General features: G+C 37.2%; 1 protein-coding gene across 1 annotated transcript in view; it reads left to right on the plus strand.

Moving 5' to 3' along the window:
• The window catches only part of LOC106871947 (nuclear distribution protein nudE homolog 1), a 63,221-nt gene that overhangs the window by 26,604 nt on the left and 15,948 nt on the right, over positions 1–20,669 (plus strand). The window contains exon 2 of the mRNA XM_014918725.2: positions 12,517–12,670. Coding sequence (XP_014774211.2) covers positions 12,517–12,670 — 154 coding nt within the window. The remainder of the gene's footprint in view (positions 1–12,516; positions 12,671–20,669) is intronic.

Consider the following 20,669-nt stretch of genomic DNA (forward strand, 5'->3'; position numbering starts at 1 on the left):
CAATCTCACTTGGCTTGCCGGGTCTTCTCACGCACAGCACATTTCCAAAGGTCTCGGTCAGTAGTCATCGCCTCGGTAAGGCCCAATGTTCGAAGGTCTTGCCTCACCACCTCGGCCCAGGTCTTCCTGGGCCTACCTCTTCCATGGGTTCCCTCAACTGTTAGGGAGTGGCACTTTTTCACGCAGCTATCCTCATTCATTCTCACCACATGTCCAAACCAGCGCAATCGTCTCTCTTGCACACCACAACTGATGCTTCTTATGTTCAGCTTTTCTCTCAAGATACTTACACTCTGATGGGTATGCACAAAAACAAACCATCAAACTTTTATGATCGTAATGCTTATTTACAACCATCACATAATGTTGAGGCAAGGGTACACAAACAGAAGTATTTTTCTCTACCAAATCATGCAATGTCAAGACATGCATGCATGTATGCACACACATGGGAGAAAGAGGGAGGCTTTCAGTTCCTGTCTATCAAATTCACTTAGGCTTTATCAGCTGGGAGCTATAATGACACTAGCCCAAGGTGCCACACAGTGGGACTGAGCCTGAAACAATGTCTTGGGGAAGCAAAATTCTTAACCACAGAGTTGTGCTTGTGATTAAAAAAAAAAAAAAAAATTTAGAAGGGTGGAGAATTTGTAAGATTTTGTCAACATACGCAGCAATATTTTATGCCTGTATATCCATGGAATCCGGCATTCTGAGATCAGCCCTCACCACTTTTTCATATGTCCTCTGCAAGCTCCTTCCTGTTAGAGTGGTTCACACTTGTTCACTCGGCTGTCAATTTTCAGATGCACCTGTTCAACCTGTTCTGATATTCTGTGACTGATACTCTTCCATGACATCAACCATTGAAATACCAAACAAAAGTTGTATTTTGTTTTCATCACAAGTGCAACCACAGTTAGTGGGCATGATGAGATCTTTTGCTTCTTTGTTTTAGAAGCAAAGAATGCTAATCAGTCATTTGATGTCTTTTAATTGAATTGTAATTAAATACTTGAGCTGCTGTGCTGTAAAAAATATTGTTATTGTCTGACTGAGCATATGCTGTTTAGATCAATAGGTCTTAATATGCGAACAGCATATATGTATATGTGTGTGTGTGTGTGTGTGGTTGCTAAGAAACTATTCATAGAAGATAAACTGACATGAATTGACAGGGCAAATTGTTTCTTGGTCATTATAAATAAAAAAAATTTAAGAGCAGCCTGCCCATTTCAGGATATGACCACTTTAAATGTCTCTTGATAGACTCTGAATGTTTAGGCCATTCAGTTTCTGAAATGGAGGTTATGAATTCAGAACTATTGAGTATTGGTATTGCTTTGTATCATTAAATCAGTATAAATTGCACTATTTCATCTTTAATTTTGATAAGAAAATATGATAATCACCAAGTTTCCCCAAACGTCAGTATAACTGTTTATAGTATTTAATTGCAGGTCACAAGAGAAGTTCACATTCAGCCTATAAGTGTTTCATTTGGTTAATTTATTTTGTGATTAGTGACTTGCAATTCTGGCATCAGTTCATCTTTGAACTTTCAACAAGATTATTTTGACACTATCTTCATTGTAGCAGTCATTATCCTCACCTTCGATGTGGCCATTTGTTGTTGCTAATCTCGGTGTCATCATCTGCTTGTAATGTCTAAACTGACTCCAAAGTTACTTACAGCACCATCTTAGATAATGATGTGTGAGTTTACAGCTGAGCTGCAGTTAGCATTGGAATTAGATGATTTGGTGCAGCTGTTTGGACACTTATGATTTTGCTCAGCTGACCAGGTTCAACCTGTTTTGATACTGGAGGCAAAGAGACACAAACAGACATGCACATGTGCAAATATACACATACAGATAAAGGGGAGACGGATGGAGAGAATGTGAGAAACCTTAAAACATAATGTCAAGAAAGTCAGTGTCGAATCAGTGATGGCAAACAAGTAGCATCAAAATGTCCCATACCCAGTTATCATCACTAGGTCTTCATCAATTTTAACCCATTACAGTGGTGCTTTTTCTCTGTTGAGCAAGGTTTGGGATATCTTTGTTAGTGGTCTATGCGAGAACTTCTAAACTGTTCATCAACTTCCTAGAATTTTCAATAAAATTTCTCCAAATCACACCCTAATATCTTAAAAGTGGAACAACACATTGGTCAGTATAGTTTTAGATACACACACACAAAAAAAAAAAAAAAAAAAAAAAAGTAAAATGGTATTGACCGGAATGCCTTTCATTACAAGTCTACTTAGTCACAACTAATCTAATCTTTGTAGTAGTAGTTGTAGTAGAACATTGAATGGATTGGAAGCTGATAAACAGTTTGGTAGTTTATTGTCCTAACAAATGAGCTATTATATGCATATATATATATATATGTACAGAATGTATTTAAAAACAAAATTTGGAACTAAAAGGACTCAAATTTGAACCCTTTAATCCTAATGATTTTCTGTCCTCTTGTCTACATTGGCTTAAATTTATTTATTGTCAGTAATTGTTATACAAATAGGAGTGAGCAATAAAAATTTAGTTCTATTGTTTTTCTCAGTTACATTCTTCCTTTACAGGTCTGTAACTACATATCTCCTGATTTCCCTTATTTTTCACAATTTCCTTCCAATCACAACCTGTCCAATCCTGATTTAGAAAAAAAAAATGAAGTTTGTCTCCCCCACCACCACTTTAACAACCAGTGTAGATTTTTCTATATATGTCCTTGTAACAAAAAGGTTTAGCAAAAGCAACCAATACAATAGGTACCAGACTTAAAAAAAAAAATTGGGGGTCAATTTGTTCAACTAAGCCCTTTAAGATGGTGCCCCAGCATCACCACAGTCCAGTAACAGAAACAGGTTAGAGATAAAAAATGATAAATCACTAAAAGTGTTTGAGGTATTCCAAAATAGTTTATTAGAGAAGTGAGAATTCTTTTTTCTTAAATATATTCCTAACTAAAATTTTTAAGTCTTAAAAAATTTATTGGTTAAACTTGTTTTATTTTAACCTATTACTTACCCCTTCAACATGATATTGCTGCAAAAATATAAATGAACTGATGAAGTAAAACCAATGACACTGGGCAGTTAAAAAAAGTTTGAACCAATGACCTCCTCAAGCCAGTGATATTATGTCCTGTTGATTGTTTGAGATAAATCTTCGTTCAAAGACACTCCCATCACTTGAAGTATTCTCCATACATTTAAAGCACCTATTTGTTTGATAACATTGTTCAGTCTAAATGGGTACATACGGCTCGGAAGTTAGTTGCATAGCAATATTAAGTCCATTTAAAACTCTAAACAATAGTTCAAAAGCCTCTTCTATGTATAATGGAGATATCCTGAAGATCATTGAACATGTTTGTATCAAATCCTACTCTAATTTAATCAGTTCTTGTGTAGGGATGACAATTCAACAAGATCTGCCATGTTAATTTTACATGGAATGTTCGTTTATTCCAGTGCCATATCTATTACTGAAAGGGAAGAATAATACTCGAGAATTTATTGAACTTTTCCAGAAAAGATTGATAATATTTAACCCTTTAGCATTCAAACTAGCCATATCCAGCCTAAATATTCCATCTGTTTTGTGTTCAAACTGACCAGATCTGGCTTCTTGTACTTATCTCACAATGCCATTCTAAAAGTAAAACAATTGCATCATCAAAATTTTGAAGCTATCAGATATGCGATTAATTCAAAACAATGTGAATAAATAAGCATTACATTTGACAAAGTTATCTGAATGCTAAAGGGTTAATGGGTTAACACTACAGGTACCGAACCCTAGAGACTTTGAATTCATCAAAAAGCATTAGTTCTATTGCTATTTTGTGTCCATTTACTCTCATCATCATCATAACATTTATTGTTCACTCCTGTGAAACTCAACTGAATCCAGCTCTCTCTATTTTTAACCTAATCTCTGACTTGTGCGTTCTATTACATTTATATAACATAGAGGTAAAACTAAATTCTACAACATGTAGTTGTAAAAATACACCAACTTTATTCTTTATCTGATTAGTTTGGAACAACAAAAGATGTCACTTTAATTAGCATTTGTTGAGAATATGGCTTTATTTAAATTTTTAATCTAATTACCTCTGCCTTAGCAAAGTCGGTGATATTGTTTTCAGTTGTGTTTGTTTGACCGTAGATAAGATATCTCGAGAACCGCTGGATGAATTTGGATGAAACCTTCAGGGATGTTTGGCCTTGTGACTGGCATGAACTGATTAGATTTTGGGATCGATCCGTTACTGGACAAGGATTCTGGATTATTTTTCCTGTTTTCTTTTTTAACTTAATTTTTGAGAATGGTCGGGTTCATTTTTAGTATTCTCGTTTGTTTGAGCAGTTGAGTTTATTTCAGATATTCTCATTTTAAAAATCATTTCTGGCTAATCGTTGAGAGGACGTTGGTGTTGCCTTGGCAGAAGTTTGCACTCTCTGAGTGCTGTTGTTTTATACTTGTTTTTATGAATATTTCATTTTCTCTTTTAGTGAGTTTGATAACTATTATTAGCTTCTCTTCATAAACTGGTAGAAATAAATTTCTGATTGCTGAATTGGTAAAGGGTGACTTTTACTACATTTTTAAAACTTAATTTTGATTAATGTTGGTTGACCAGGAAAATACTTCATTATTTATGAATGAGAGTGAAAAGTGAACGCTTCTATTAGAAGATTTGTGTAGATTGACAGATTTTTCACCTGCCATTTGTATAGATGACTTTGTTTTATTGATCAGTTGATAAATGTATTCTGTTACAGTGGGTATATTATGTTTGTGACTTTCTCATATCCAAATAAACTTTTGTTTTGAAAACAGACACTTTATTGTTGCTTACTGCTTCTCTTGTCAGTGTTGTCACTGTTTATTGTCAGATGACTCTAGTTGTTTTACTAATAACACATAATTCTTTGTTAATTGCACACCTGGTAACCCTTGTTTAATGGATCCTATCTTTCTCTCTCTCTCTCTCTCTCACTCACTCTCTTTTCTCTCTCTCTCTCTCTCTGGTATGTCGGCTTTACTTAGTCATGTGATTTCAATTATTGTTGTCGCTAACCTTTTCATATTGAGAGATTGTTACTTTCTGCCAAAACTTGTTAGTTGTGGTCAGTAATTGGTGTCTGCCCACTTTTGATGAATCATCTTTTGTAAGAAATACTCACCACTTGGCAAGTGGACATGACAAAAACGAGCCAGTAATTATCAGCAGCCTGCTGTTAACAGCAACACCAGCATAGTTGCAAAAAACGAAATGAATTTAAGAAGCCTAAATTTTTCTTAAGATTTTTGATATTTAAGGTAGCAGCCGTAAGTTCTCAGTATGTTGAATCTGCAACCCAATTTCAACATCTAGTGTGTATTGCTGTTTTAAGGTTGCTAACTAAACTCCTTTGAGAAAACTTTTGCGCACATTCTTATCTTTCTCACCTAATTCTAAAGCTTATGAAAAAGGAAAACCTTACTCTTTACAGATATGAACCCCCCCCCACTTCACCCTACCAACACAGAATTTCATCACTACTAGCATGTAAAGTTGAGCTTTATTTATAGTACCCCACCTCCTCAAACCATCCACTTTCTCATCGTTTCCTCTCTGTTTAATGTCTATCTCACTATTCAGATATATGTAATGCCTTATTATTCAATACTGAGCACACACATGAATAGTTTTAGTATGTCAATGAGGATTTTGTTTGAACTAGTTGAATTTGGCGAAAGTGTCAGCTGTGACATTTTCACTAATTCCTCATCTACAGGAAAGGTTAATTATATATGCCACCCCTTAAGTCTGCTCTAGTTATAGCATATTTATATACTTGTATTGAATTATATACTGTGTTAATTCTGTTATTGCTACTTTGGGCCCTCATTTTATTACCTTCTACGTAGGACTGTTTACTTTGAAATAAGGTAATGGTCTCTGTTGCTCCAACTACTTTCTGCTCTTTACAATATTTGAGGGAGGCAACTAACCACCTTCTTACTGAACAAAGTAACTACTTCATGATTATTTGATCCACAAGAATTATTAGCCTAACACTCTTCAAAGCATTATCGTCTTCAAGGACATGCTGGATAATGTTTTCCAGAGCAGTTTGTTTGAAAAAATGACAGGATAGTCGAAACTGAAATGTCTTTCAATACAGAAAATCTGCCTCAACAAAAATTCCATCTGACCTATACGAAAATGGAAAGGTGGGTAGTAAAACAATAATTAGTTGATTAGTAAAACATGTACAATGGATATTTGAATAAACCCTTTTAAATATTATTAGCTGATGGAATTTTTTATGATGTGAAGTAATAAACTATTAACTAAAAGTATTTTCATAATTCACGTAATTTCCATATTGAGTTTAGAAGTTACAGTTAATTGTTTGTGTCTTAAAACATTTTTATATATCTTCTCATCAAAATTTATATCAGCCACACCAGATTAAGCAGTCATGATTCTATTATGTGAAACCCATAAATAATTAACTGGACTTTTCAGTCACAAGGGTTTGGAGTTCATATCTTTGGCAGTCTACATCCCACTCCCAGCCATTCACCTATTTACCAATCCTCTGCAATCGCTTGTGTTCTTTTTGTCTTTTCTGCTATTATTATTGCATTATCCATGTTCCCCCTCCCTCTTGACTATGTCTTCTATATTCCCATCTCCCTCTGAAGGGAGTGGGCAGGGGGATCTATAGTAATCACAATTTCCCAGTCTTCTTTTATCTCCAGAATTGTAATCTTCCAGCATTTTCTTCCAATCATTAAATTGTAGTAGATTTCAAATTGAACAACATAGTTTCTCACCCTGTTATCCCTATTATATAGTCTAGTGAAGATTAGCAAAAAGCTAGGGCAAGGAACTGCTTCAGGCTAATAAATAAATAAGAGCAGAAAGATAAGTTTGAGATATTTTATAGGCTTTGCATTTGTTAAGTCTATTCTTGGCATTATAAAATTAGTTAATACAGAATGTACTACCTGTGTTGTTCTTGGTTAATACTAGTCTGCTACTTCTGTTTACAGTAATTAGTTTTACATAAAAATGTCCATGCAGTGACAAGGTAAGAACTTTGGTGCGGCGACAATGTAAGAATGCCCATGAGGTGCTATGTAAAAGCATCCAGCACATTCTGTAAGGTGGTTGGCTTTAGGAAGGGCACCCAGCCGTAGAAACCATACCAAATCAGACTGGAGTCTGGTGCAGTCCTTCCACCCCTCGCCAGATTGCCACCTCTGGTCACACTATTCAACCCATGGACAGTAGACGTTATATGATTGTGATGGTCATTGCATACTAAGTTACTGATGCTATTATTACTGTATTGGATGCATGAAGATATGTCTGTGTGGTTTAGAAGCTTGCTTTGCTACCATGTGGGTTTTAGGTTCTGTACCATTGCATGGCATCTTGAGCAGGTGTCTTCATCTATAGCCCTTGACCGACCAATGCCGTGTGAATCAATTTGGTTGATGGAAACTGAAATCCTGCAGTGTGTTTGTTTGTTCTTGGCAACCAGTGTTGGGTGGATTATGTCTCCTTAATCAAGTGGTGTGGTGAAAGAAACCAATAGGATTAGTACCAGACTAAAATATAAGTCCTGGGGTTGTTTCGTTCAATTAAACCAGGCACAGGCAACCTTTTCTGAGACACAGGCTCTGTGAGAAATGGCACATCATCAGATGGGTTGCACTACTAAAATACATTTCAAGGTGATTTTTATGTTAGGCATGCTATTTGGAAAGTCTTACAAACTGCAGTTTACCCACGACTGAACTAAGCCCTTTAAGGTGGTACCCCAGCATGGCTGAAGTGAAACAACTGAAAAAAAGTAAGACATAAAAGTGCCTAAATCCTGAATTAATCTGATCTCACAAAATGCGGGTTTTCTATGACAATCCCTGTATTTGCTACTTTGTTGCACAAGTTTTGTCTCATTTTGGATTTGAAATCAAACAAAATACTTGCCCTTCATCATACTGGGACACAATCCTTGAAGATTTTAATGGAACAAATCAATCTCACTACTTATTTTTTTTAAGCCTGATATTCTGTCTCTTTTGAATTTGCTAAGTTATAGAAATCTAAGCAAGCCACCATCAGTTGTTAGTTAAGCAGTGTATGAGTCAAACACACACACACACACTCACTCACTCACTCGCTCGATCGCTCGCTCGCTCGATCGCTCGCTCGCTCGGCTTTGGTTGGCCTAGGTCTAATGTAGAAGATACCTACCTGAGGTGCCGCACAGTAGGTCTGAACCTGAAACCACATGGCTGGTAAGCAAACTTCTTAACTTCACAGCCATGCCAGCATCTATTTAGATTTTACAGGTCATCCCTTTTGTGCAATTTTTTTGTAACACCTTAAAGCTAGGACAAAATGGTTGGATTCCTACTGTTGTGTCACTAATCAGACTTCTAATGTGTTACTGTAATTACATTGCCAATGTCACTTTCCATGCATGGCAGTTAATATTACTGCTTCTACCTACCTTCACACCATCAGCTTATCTGCTACTCTTCTTCATTCCATTTATAGCTTTACCTATACTTTTATCTTAGCAACTGATACATTATATTTAACACCAGTGACTATATTTGTTTTTTTTAATTTAAAAAAAATTTTTTTTTAAAGTTTTTGTTTTGTTTTATTCTGGAGAATCATGTGATTGATACTAAACAGGCCTTGCTAACCCCTTAGCAAATTAGGGTCAACAATAATGTCAGTCATCTGGATTGCATGACATGTTGATTTTCAAAACACATTTAGCTAACAGGTGGCTGCAGTTTTTTTTCAGTACACATTCTTTCTAACGAACCCTCTCTCTCTCTCTCTCTTCTGAACTGTTCCATAGGTACAGTCAACATTCCTAAGTTCTTGGAGGAAGGTGGGGGAACGTTTCATTTCCACTTAATGGATATTACTTTGTTGTGAGAATTAAGTATTTGTTGTCATTCAAACATATAAATTATTTCTAATTTCTATTTTCTATTTCTTTCCTTCCATATTATAGTTTAGTGTTGGATAAGTTTGCTAAGAAACTATCTCAGTTCTTAGTCAGTTTCTTAGATAGTTTTGTGAGTCATGTTGTTTATAAAATTTACTGTTTTACCATCTATCTCTGCCTGAGTACTTAATAGTTTCTACTCTGCTTTTACCTTGTCACTTCCATTATATGTAACCATCAGTAGTTTGTAACATATGCCTAACTACATAACCTTAAAGAAATCTTTCTCATAGCAGTAGTTTTAGGTCTTCTAATCAATAGGTAATCCAAATAAGCCACTTAATTATCCTTAGTAAAAATGATTAAATGAATTTTGATTTGGGCTCTTTATCAATTGAAACATGGTGCACTTGTCACCAGGTATTTTCTCTGCTTAAATTCTAAGAAATTCATATTTACTGTTTTCTTGTTCACATAACAAGACCCATTTTACTGATAACCTGACAAATGACTGTCTATAGTTGATAATCTTGCCACAATTGTTTTTGTGTTGATGCTTTCTTTCGTGTTTTAATCCTTCAAAGAAAAAACTTAGCTAAGATTTTACACAGTAGAAGACAAAGCTGTGCTTGAGGAGACCTATTGAGTCGTGTACATCAAAATCAAATGAAACCACAATCAAATGGAATTTGTAGTTGTGGCTGATGCCAGTGCTGCCTATCTGGCTCCCTGTGCTGGTGGCACGTAAAAAGCACCATCTGAACGTGGTCGATGCAAGCCCCCTTGCCCTGACTGGCTCGTGTACTGGTGGCATGTAAAAAGCACCATCCGAATGTGGCTGATGCCAGCACCGCCTTGACTGGCTCCCATGCCGGTGGCATGTAAAAAAAAGCACCATCCAAATGTGGTCAATGGCAGGTCCCTCTGGCCCCTGTGCCGGTGGCACATAAAAAGCACCCACTACACTCTTGGGGTGGTTGGTGTTAGGAAGGGCATCCAGCTGTACAAACACTGCCAGATCAAATCGGAGCCTGGTGCAGCCTCCTGGCTTCCCAGACCCCAGTCGATCCATCCAACCCATGCCAGCATGGAAAATGGACGTTAAACAATGATGATGATGACAAAAGGTGTATTTAAAATTTTGTTAAAAATATATTTGAATCTTAATGGACTATGGGATCTTGATGAGATCTGACCTGCCACTCTTCAAGCACAAATATGGTAAGGATCACTGATACATCCAAGCTGTTAGTGAAACATTTCCAGTTTTTCACTGATCTATAAATTGTATGTCTACTGAAACATTTTGTTGCTATTTGTTCCTGAATCTCATTATTTCAGTTTCAAATAGACTCAAATCAAAGATATAATGACGGTTTTGTTCCTTGCTGAATGTATCCCTATTGATTCCAGCTCTACTTCTGGGACCCTTGTATATGCAGCGTATATGACCCACTTACTAATATCTATTTTATCCTATACTAGATGGAAAAACGCTGTCTCTAGATAGAAAAAGAGATGGAAAAGAGATATTAAAAAGAAAAAAAAAAAATACATATTCCTCATTTTGTGGACCATTGTTTCTGAATTCATACCCTTTTATAAGATCAAACTATTGGCATTTATCCAAAGTTTTCTCCTATATTAGCTACAAGCTACATTCAGACTTTTTCCCAACATCTAATAATTTATTGTATAACAACACCAGAAAAAGCAGGCAGGAATCATTTAATTGAAGGTGAAAAAAGAAATTTTTCATTCAATATTTAAAGTGTAATGTGTTGTCATTAAGGTATTGAAATAGTTGTTTTCTGGCAGCAACCACTGAATGTATTTATTCTGTAAAACCTTGATATATATATGGGGACATACATACACATATATACACTTCCATATATGTGTTTGTAGGGTCTCTATATTTAATTGGTGTAGGTATGGCTGTGTGGTTAAGAAGTTCACTTCAGAAACATATGGTTTAGGGTTCAGTCTCACTATATGGATGTTGTTGGCTGATATTCTATACCGTAGGTGCTGGTTGATCAAATTACTTAGTGAAGTTGCTTGATGGAAACTGAAGCTGGTTATGTACATAAGTGTTTCTATGAGTGAGTTCATATTTCCCATTATGTGTGTTTGCTAATTGTAAACAAAAGGCACATTTAAACAGTGTCATCTATTCCCATTTCTCCACATAACAATGGATAAACTGTTCATTGTTTAATGGACTGGGGGATTATTACCTTGCTTAGAAATGGGTGAGGGTTGGCATCAGGAAGGACATTGGCCATAGAAAACTCTTCTCCAATGTTGTCTCACCTGACCCATGCAAGCATGGAAAAATAGGCATTAAAACAATGATTATGAATGTTAATAGGCAGCAATGCAAGACTGGTGAAGAAGAATAGTTGGTGTCATCATATTGATGATGTTTATTTGAAATAAATTAAGGATTTTAACTGTATGCAAAGAAGTCCAAGTAGATTTTCCAAGAATGTGTTTTGTGTAAGAATTACAAAATGATAATTGGTTGAACTAATTATGTGACATTTTCTTTTGCAATTATTATTTTTAGCAATGTTAGGGAAACCTTCATAATTAATAAACACTTGACAACAGAGAAATCTGCACCAGACTTTAGGAATGTCTCATTCTCTATTTAAGCTTCTTAATCATTAACTGTATTTGATGAAATGTAAGATGTCCTTTTTTTCTAAAAGAATGTCTCAAGAAGTCCCCTCACTTCCTGTAGGTAAAAGCTGGGCCTATATTACATGCTTCAGTGCACTAAAAATTTTTCTCTGAATATGTGCTGTTGAAATTAGGGTGTGTCTAATATTCTTGTGCATCGTTATTGCCATCAAACATGGTATTTATAAAGCATGAATAATCCTCTTTGCCCTTTCCCTATTTTACTCAGTTTGCTTTGCAAAGAGAAAGGGCAACTCGTTCACTTTTACGGAAGTAAAAATGAATTTACATTAGTTTTTTTTCAACTACAAAATACATGAACCTTTTTCTTCATCTATTCAATCTATACAATATGGCCCTGATGGTGACCAAATATTTACATATATTGTTGGGGAAAATGATTTTTGTAGTTACTTTCCTTGTCAATGATGACAAGAATGTAAAGTAGAAGCGATTCCTATTTTCTGTAACTGAAGCAAGTAATGCCTTTGGTATAGAGGCATGCACAGTACAGTGTGGTATTATTAGTAAGATTTAGATTTTGGTCCTTAGGGTCAAGAAATGTATAATCTCTACAGGAGTTATTTTGTATGGATGCTGCCTTCCATGAAATAGCTTAACTCAGAAAGTGATGATCCTTCATTAATGTCTTAGGAAATTTTTGTAATTTAGTGTAATAGTTGCTATTAACAATTTAACGCTAATCATCTGTTTTTTTTTTCTAAGTGGACTCTGTGTAGACCCATGTTCAAAAGGTTTGTCTGCTATTTCTAACCCATACAAATTTCCTCATTTACTTGTAATCACCTTTTGTGTTTATGTTCTTTCTGCAGCCTGCAGGCGTTACGAGAAGAGTTTCTGGAGTTCCATACCAGCAGTAAAGAGCTTGAAGAGGAGATGGATACCACAATAAAACACCTAGATAAAGAGAAAAAAGACTTTACTGCAGTAAACAGTCGCTTACAAGAAGAAGTAGAATCATTAAAGGTAGGTTGTTTATTGAGTTATATTTTCCACAATCATCTCAGTAACGTGTACCAGTGCCCTGCATGTTATCTTTTGTAAGACTTCATTGTGAAATATTGATTTCATCCATTTAGCTACAAGCTTATTGGGGGTGGTATCTGTTGTATGAGGGAACTGTAATGAGGGAGTGAGGAATAAGAGATGGTTCACCTGCCTTCTTGTCGTTCATCCAGTTGTACTAAGTCCCAAATTTGCACCCTGCCCATTGCACCTAATGTAAGCAGCTGCTACTACCAGTCCCGCTAGCTTGCTCCACACACACACGTCTGTTTGTGGCGAGTGCCCCAAGGCAAAAGCAGACAGTGCTGGTTTTCCTCCTTCACTTCCTCTCTCGGCCTCCCTGTTCTGGTCAGGTCCCTTGACTGTTGACCTCACAGCCCTTTCCTTCTGGCTCATCTCATACCCACATACTCCCCACCCACCCTCGATCTCAAAGATCACCTCCTCACTTTACTCCATGTCAAAATCTACCATCCACCCATATAGACGCCTCACACGCTGTGATCTCTGTAGGGAGGGAGGCTTGTTCTCTTCCTCTCTTCCACCTTTATCGTCCGACAAAGTAACAATTCTGCAAACATCCAAAATAACTTGTTATATGAGGGAACTGTAATGCAGGGAAATAAGAGATGGTTCACCTACCTTCTCATTGTCGGCCATCCACCTGTACTAAGTCCAAAGCTTGCACTCTGCCTGTTGCACCTAATGTAAGCAGCTGCTACTACCAATCCATCTAGCTTGCTCCACACGCATCTGTTTGCAGTGAGTGCCTTAAGGTGAAAGAGGATGACCCTGGTCTTCCTTCTCTCACTTCCTCTCTCGCCCCCTTCCTTCCGGCTCATCTCATCCTCACAGTATCATTATTAACTTAAGCCCTTTACTCCTTATGGTGCATAGGGCATCAGTAAATTTTCTCCAACTTTCTTGGCTCTGGGCTATCTTTCCTCTTCCAGGTCTTGTTGGTTCTGAATTATCATTGACGGCTATGTAACTTGCTGTTTTCTAGGTAGGGAGCATTCTCCCCTACCCAAACTCACTTTTACCTTTGGGTCCATATTAGTCAGGCTTTTATCTTTTGACCTGTCCAGCATGGGAAGCCTTACCAGGAATTTGCACTCTGCTGGCATAGCTCATTTGAGGCACACAACCTGTCACACTGCAACAAGTACTCGACCATGTGGTGATACATTGTGATAGTGTCATTACCACCATCATTTTATGTCTGTTTTCCGTTTGATGCTAGCAGGGTTGGACATGTTTGTCCCAGCAGCATCTCACCAACTTGCTGCAGTTGCTCATGATATCACCTGATAGTAGTAAACATGAGTCACCATCACGCCAACAGTGTCTTTTGTTTCCAATCTTCTGTGAAAAGATATCTAGCCAAGGGAAAGTATTACCTCGCTTGAACATAGGTAAAGGTTGGTGACAAGAAGGTTATGTGACCATAGAAAATCCACCTCATCAAATTGTTTGACCTATATGAGTATGGGTAGGTGGACATTAAAATGTGTATTTCAGAAAGAATATCCAGTTTACTTAAATATCACAAGATACTTATTATATTTGTATCATTAATAACTTCATCATTGAAATTGTGAAAGGGAATAGTTTCTAATATAACTTTGAACAGCTCCACTGAGACAAATGCTCTATATTTTCCATTTGCTTCATGTGTATTGAAATAATTGCTTCTTTTGTCAAGAAGAATGTTTTAAGGATTCATTATCTTCTTGGTATGCTAAATTCCTCAAATACGAAATGAGAGCTGGTCTGTTTGTCATGAGCCCAAAGACTCATAAGGCTGGAGTTTAACCATGGTTTCCATGGCATATGAATCTCTGAATGGGACACTGGTCTGTCACATGGTTGACTTCCCAGCTATCACTGAAACTGGGTGGACTGGAGCACCATGAAATGAAGTGTTTTGCTCAAGAACACAATTCATCACCAGGTCCCGGAATGGAAACCACACCTTCACTGAAATGAGAGCTTTGTTTATTTATGTAGGTCTGTCACTGTCTGTCTGTCTATACCTGCTTGTATGCCTGTCACTATGTATTTTTTCTGCTGGTATGAGATGGATGTGCTTGTCATGCAACATTGTTGTCACTAGTCTCTGTTAGGTCCAATGTTTACAGATCTGTTTTCCCTGTATCTTCTCACATTCTGTATTAGTATTTTCTACTGTTAGTGTACAACTGTACTTTGTTTAGTCCAGCACTCTAATTGAGGCCATTCACGTCATATTTGAACCATCTGAAGTGAGTGTGTGCGTGTGTGTGTGTGTGTGTGTGTGTGTGTGTGTGTGTGTGTGTGTGTAATAACTGAGTAAGATTTGTGTGGTTATTGTTCAGTTTTGGACTGTTGTTGCATAGACAGGACTGCAACGATTGTTTAAACTGAACAATTGTGATTGGAAGGTAAACTTAAGAATGTGTGCAGTGTTCACTACTAAATACCGGGATGTATTGGAGGTATGCAAGACATTTATAAAGATGGGGTTTGATATACATTTAGAAGGATTGGATGAGTGTGTGGTATATTTATAGGGGTTGCAGTGGAGTGCACTTATAAGGGTTGATGTTGTGAAGTAGTTTTCAGATTGTGGGTGTGGTACATTTGCAAGGATTGGAAGTGTCAGGTATAGATATGGTAATGAGAAGAGGTAAATGTATTGTGTTGGTTTTAATGGGTGTCATGTAGAGTTGAAGCATTCACAGAAGCAGTGTTGTAGCTAGAACGATATTATGTCTTGTAGCAGGGCAAAATTAGTGACAAGAAATTGAACTCTTTTAGTATGTAGTCCTGTACATTGACCATTAAACCATTTGTTAAATGTTTTAAGTTTGGAGATATGAATCACACACCTGAGACAAGCTGAGATGAATGCATTGTGTTGGTTTTTATGTGTATGGTGTGAATGAGTTCATAGGAACAGAGAACATTGTAGTTGTTTTTTTTAAAAAATTTGTTTGTATTTTTTATTTAATCTAATGTTAGTTGTGTTGCCAATAGCTTTATCTTCAACAGAGTTCAGTCAACATAGTATAAATATCCATTGAATTAAGTTAATTTTTCGTGACTGCATGGTCAAAGAAATTAAACACCCCTTCCCCCTATATAGATTATCTATGTAATGCGCTCATATCTCTTTGTGTGTATTTGTTGAGCTGATTATCCTAAGATATCAATAATAGGAATCTGCACTGATGACATTTAGAGATTAAAGATATAGAAGAAAGCATTTATGATGCAAGTTCACTTGAGTGTCTCTCTAGTTCTAGGTCTTCTATGTTTGTAAATATTCAAAGAAAAAAATTAAATTTTCTATGATATTTGTCACCTTAGACTTTTGAGAGCGTCTGACTTGTTTCTCTGGATAATCTTTTACTGTCTGGTTTCTTGAATATTCCATACCTTTGCTTGCGAAGACCTGTTGGGGCAAGCGAAATCGTGATGGCACCACCATTCGAGTGTGATCGTTACCAGCGTTGCCTTCCTGGCACTTGTGCCGCAGCTTCGCGTTCCTGGCACTTGTGCTGGTGGCACGTGAAAAGTCATTTGAGCGAGATCATTGCCAGTGCCGCTGGACTGGGTCCTGTGCAGGTGGCACATAAAATACACCATTTTGAGCGTGGCCATTGCCAGTACCACCTGACTGGCCTTCGTGCCGGTGGCACGTAAAAGCATCCACTACACTCTCAGAGTGGTTGGCGTTAGGAAGGGCATCCAGCTGTAGAAACTCTGCCAGATCAGATTGGAGCCTAGTGTAGCCATCTGGTTTCACCAGTCCTCAGTCAAATCGTCCAACCCATGCTAGCATGGAAGGCAGACGTTAAACGATGATGATGATGATGATGATTTACTATTCTATGACACTATAACAAAAGCAATCTCAAGCAGGATGGCATCATAGCGATTAAAAGTAATATTGTGATTATCTATACATTTTGCATTGATGGGAATGGGATGGCAGTGTGTGATTTGATTTGGCTACTATTTCTAGCAAAATGAACAACCACATAGAGGCTTCCTCGCAGGCTTGTGTCTTTGGGATGTTGTGATATTGATAGTATTGTTTTACATAGCTGCTCAGGCAAAAACTCGAAGGAAATAGAGAACACTCTTTGTCAAGACGTTTGTTCTAAAAATAAATATAAGGTTTCTTTTGTGTTGTGTTTCAGACAAACAGGAAATCTTTTTCACTCGTTTTTGCATTTAAAATTTTATGTGTATGTATAATCAATGTAACAAGGAATATATAGCATATAGAATTGTGAATATAAAATGATTCTATGCAGGTCAACAAGATTTAGGAGGTTTAATTAAAACAGTAGCAAAAAACGAAATCACTTTACTCAAGGTTATCTTTGTTAGACTCGACTCTGGCAGATACACTGATAATTTGGTTTTATTCTGAAAGCAGAATCATACTTTGTCAAAAGAGAGTAGTTGTAGGGTTAAGAAGTTTGCTTTTCAGTCGTATGGTCTTGGGTTCAGTCCCACTGTCTGGCTTGCATAACTGTCATTTACTATTGGTCTGAGCCGACCTAAGCCTTCGAAGTAGATTTAATAGACGGAAACTGTAAAAAACTTTGAACTTTGTGTGTTTATGCATGAGCATTTGTGTGTACTCTTGTAACAAATACCACCACATAATGGTTGTAAATGTGCATCACCCTCACACAAGCGATGTTGTTCATTTACAGTCTTCTGTGGAAGAACATGTCTGGCCATGGGAAATATTTACCTTGCTGGGGAACATGTGAGGGTTGGCAACAGGAAGGGCATCTGGCTGTAGAAAAATCTGCCTTGGCTAATTCAGTCTGACCCAGGCAAGCATTGGAAAAGGAGGTATTAAATGATGATGATTTAGTAGATAGAATCTATCTTGTCACTGTAGATGAACAGTTTACAATCTGATTTTCATCATTTCTCTTTCTGATTTTACCTGATCTGTTTCCAGATAGGAAGAATTTGGTATACAGAGCTGTGTAGTGCCAAAGATGAGATTCAGACAAATGGATTTGCAGCTAAGGGTCACCATTTTGGCAGTGATGTCCAAAATCATGTCTCCTTAATCTGGGGGCACTAGTGACTTTTGTACAGTTAATCTGAACAAGTCTAATTCATTTTTTGATGAGATTTATGTTTGTTTGCAAAGTAAACTTTTAGGAAAGCTTAAAATTGTATTAATTTTTACTTTTTACTTGTTTCACTCTTTGGATTGCAGTCATTCTGGTGCACTGCCTTGAAAAATTTTTAGGCGATTGAATCAATCACACTTTTTCTTTTTTTAAGTCTAACAGGTGGCACGTAAAATACACCATTTTGAGCGTGGCCGTTGCCAGAACCGCCTGACTGGCCTTTGTGCCGGTGGCACGTAAAAGCACCCACTACACTCTCGAAGTGGTTGGCGTTAGGAAGGGCATCTAGCTGTGGAAACTCTGCCAAATCAGATTGGAGCCTGGTGTAGCCATCTGGTTTACCAGTCCTCAGTCAAATCGTCCAACCCATGCTAGCATGGAAAGCGGACGTTATATGACGATGATGATGATGAATACTTATTCCCTTGATCACTATTATTAAATTGTCATGTTATGGAAACATAAACAAACCAACACCAGTTGTCGTGTGAGGTAACAAACACAGGCACAAAGGTGTATGTGCACACACACACACACACACACATGTGATGGATTTCCAAACTGTCTGCTTCTTAAATTCACTCTCAAGCCATTGGTTGATCTGGGACAATTTGCCCAAAGTGCCATGCAGTGAAACTGAACTTGAAACCACATGGTTGCAAAGCAAGCTTCTTAACCACACATCCATGTCCACACCTACCTATTGCTTCATAAACGTATCCAGCTATAATAAATATATTAGCATTTCTTAAATTCAAAGTTGTCTTACTTATTGCAAGTGTTGTTCAGCTTCGGGTCAGCACCGATTAAGTAAACCTAAAATCGACTTCCCAAGTATGTCCATCCTGTTGTTATATCATGGATTACTGTTGTCCCAGTGTTATGTATCAAAATAGGTGGTTTTGATACATACAGAGTAAAATGTGGAGGACTGGAAAGTCTAAGTTGATAACTTTGAATGTTCTGACATGTTCTTAATGTTTGGAGTGTAAATTCTGTAGTTAAAGATTTGCACACTGGTACTGCTCCACAACTTTCTCTGTCAACAGATCAATGTTGCGCTGCCACTTTTCTCAATTAGTCTTATCAGTTTAAAGTCTTCACTAACAAGTATGTCGCAGGACTCTTGGCTGGTCAAACTTCTTTCTGCACGATAAATTCAAGGTGTTAGTAAAACGTGACTGCATGACCTATATTGTTGTTGTCAACGTCTCAATTGTCTATCAATTGGTCTCTTCTAAACTGAACTGTGTTGCAAGGAAAATATAGCAACTATTTATATCGAGGAAAAGTGACTAAAGATCTGGGAGGTATTTTATCTAAAAATAGAATATTCTTGTTTAAAACTGCTACTAAATATATCTGTTGGCAAAGATTTAAGGAATTCCTATAGCTTCAGTTATTGGTCATTTACTATGTATTTTTGGGTTGCTTGCACATTCCCTTTTAGAAGTGAAAAGTCTTAATTTCATTCCATTGGTTTGGCACAGACAACTAGTTTTCTATCTTCTACATTGTCATTTGACCACCCCTGTGCAACGACTTAAGGTTTCTTTTTTTAAATAATCCTCTAGAGCTGTTATTAGCTAATAGTTGAAGTTGTACTTTATCCTGTTTCAACCCTAATTGAGCATACCTGTGATCACAGGCATTCCAACTTGACCATCCTGTCTGATTAGGAATATCTTGGACCATATATTATCTCAGTTGTCCTTCCAATTCTAAAATGGTGAGTGTGATTTGGGGGGAAGATTTGACTGCTATGTTTAGAAACCTAGTGACTATGCAGATACTCTCTTGTTCAGTTCTTTACTTTGTTTCAAATGGAAAGTAAAAATAGCATTTATTGTATATTTCTCAGCTGTAGTTATAGAAAAAAATTTCTTAATAATTTTGGTCACAGGGAGATATTTTTACTTGTTTATAAAATACATAATTTCCTCTGAACGTATGTACCACATGTCTTTTTCTCATACTTACATGAGTTAAATAGATCATGAAACACTTTATAGTGTGAACTTTGCATATTTTGCTGTGTTCACAGTATTAGTGAGTCTCCTCTAACCTGTAGTCATTTTTCATTCAGCAGCATGGGTGTGGTTAAGAAGCTTGCTTCCCACCCTCTTGGTTCTGGGTTTAGCCCCCTGCATGGTACCTTGGGCAAGTGTTTTGTATTACAGTCCTAGTTTGACCAAATTCTTGAGTGGATTCTGTAGACAAAAACTTAAAGAACCCTATGATAAAATATCTGTATGCCTCTGTGTGCATTTGTGATTAGGTGTTTCCTTGTCTTGACATTGTGATTGTTGTAGACAAGTGCCACCGTCATACAAGCAGGGTTTCATGAAAATATGTTCAATCATAGGAAAATATTATCTCACTTGGAAACAGGTGACGGATGGCAATAAGAAAGGCACCTGGCTGTAGAAACTCTTGCTCTCAGCATATTATCTCTGTTGTGCAATATAAAGTTTACATTTCCTTGCACGTGCACTCACACACCTTCACGTGTGCATGCACACACACACACTCACATTCACAAGCTCAAATGCACATGCTCACTTTTGCATGCAGGCACAGTGCACACACGCAGGCACACACACATATGCACACACTCACGCAATGTACGCACTCACATGCGCACTTACACTCACATGCGCACTTACACTCACATGCGCACTTACACTCACATGCCCACTTACACTCACATGCCCACTTACACTCACATGCCCACTTACACTCACATGCCCACTTACACTCACATGCCCACTTACACTCACATGCCCACTTACACTCACATGCCCACTTAC

The sequence above is a fragment of the Octopus bimaculoides genome, chromosome 8 (genome assembly GCF_001194135.2).
Source record: "Octopus bimaculoides isolate UCB-OBI-ISO-001 chromosome 8, ASM119413v2, whole genome shotgun sequence".
Lineage (NCBI taxonomy): Eukaryota > Metazoa > Mollusca > Cephalopoda > Octopoda > Octopodidae > Octopus > Octopus bimaculoides.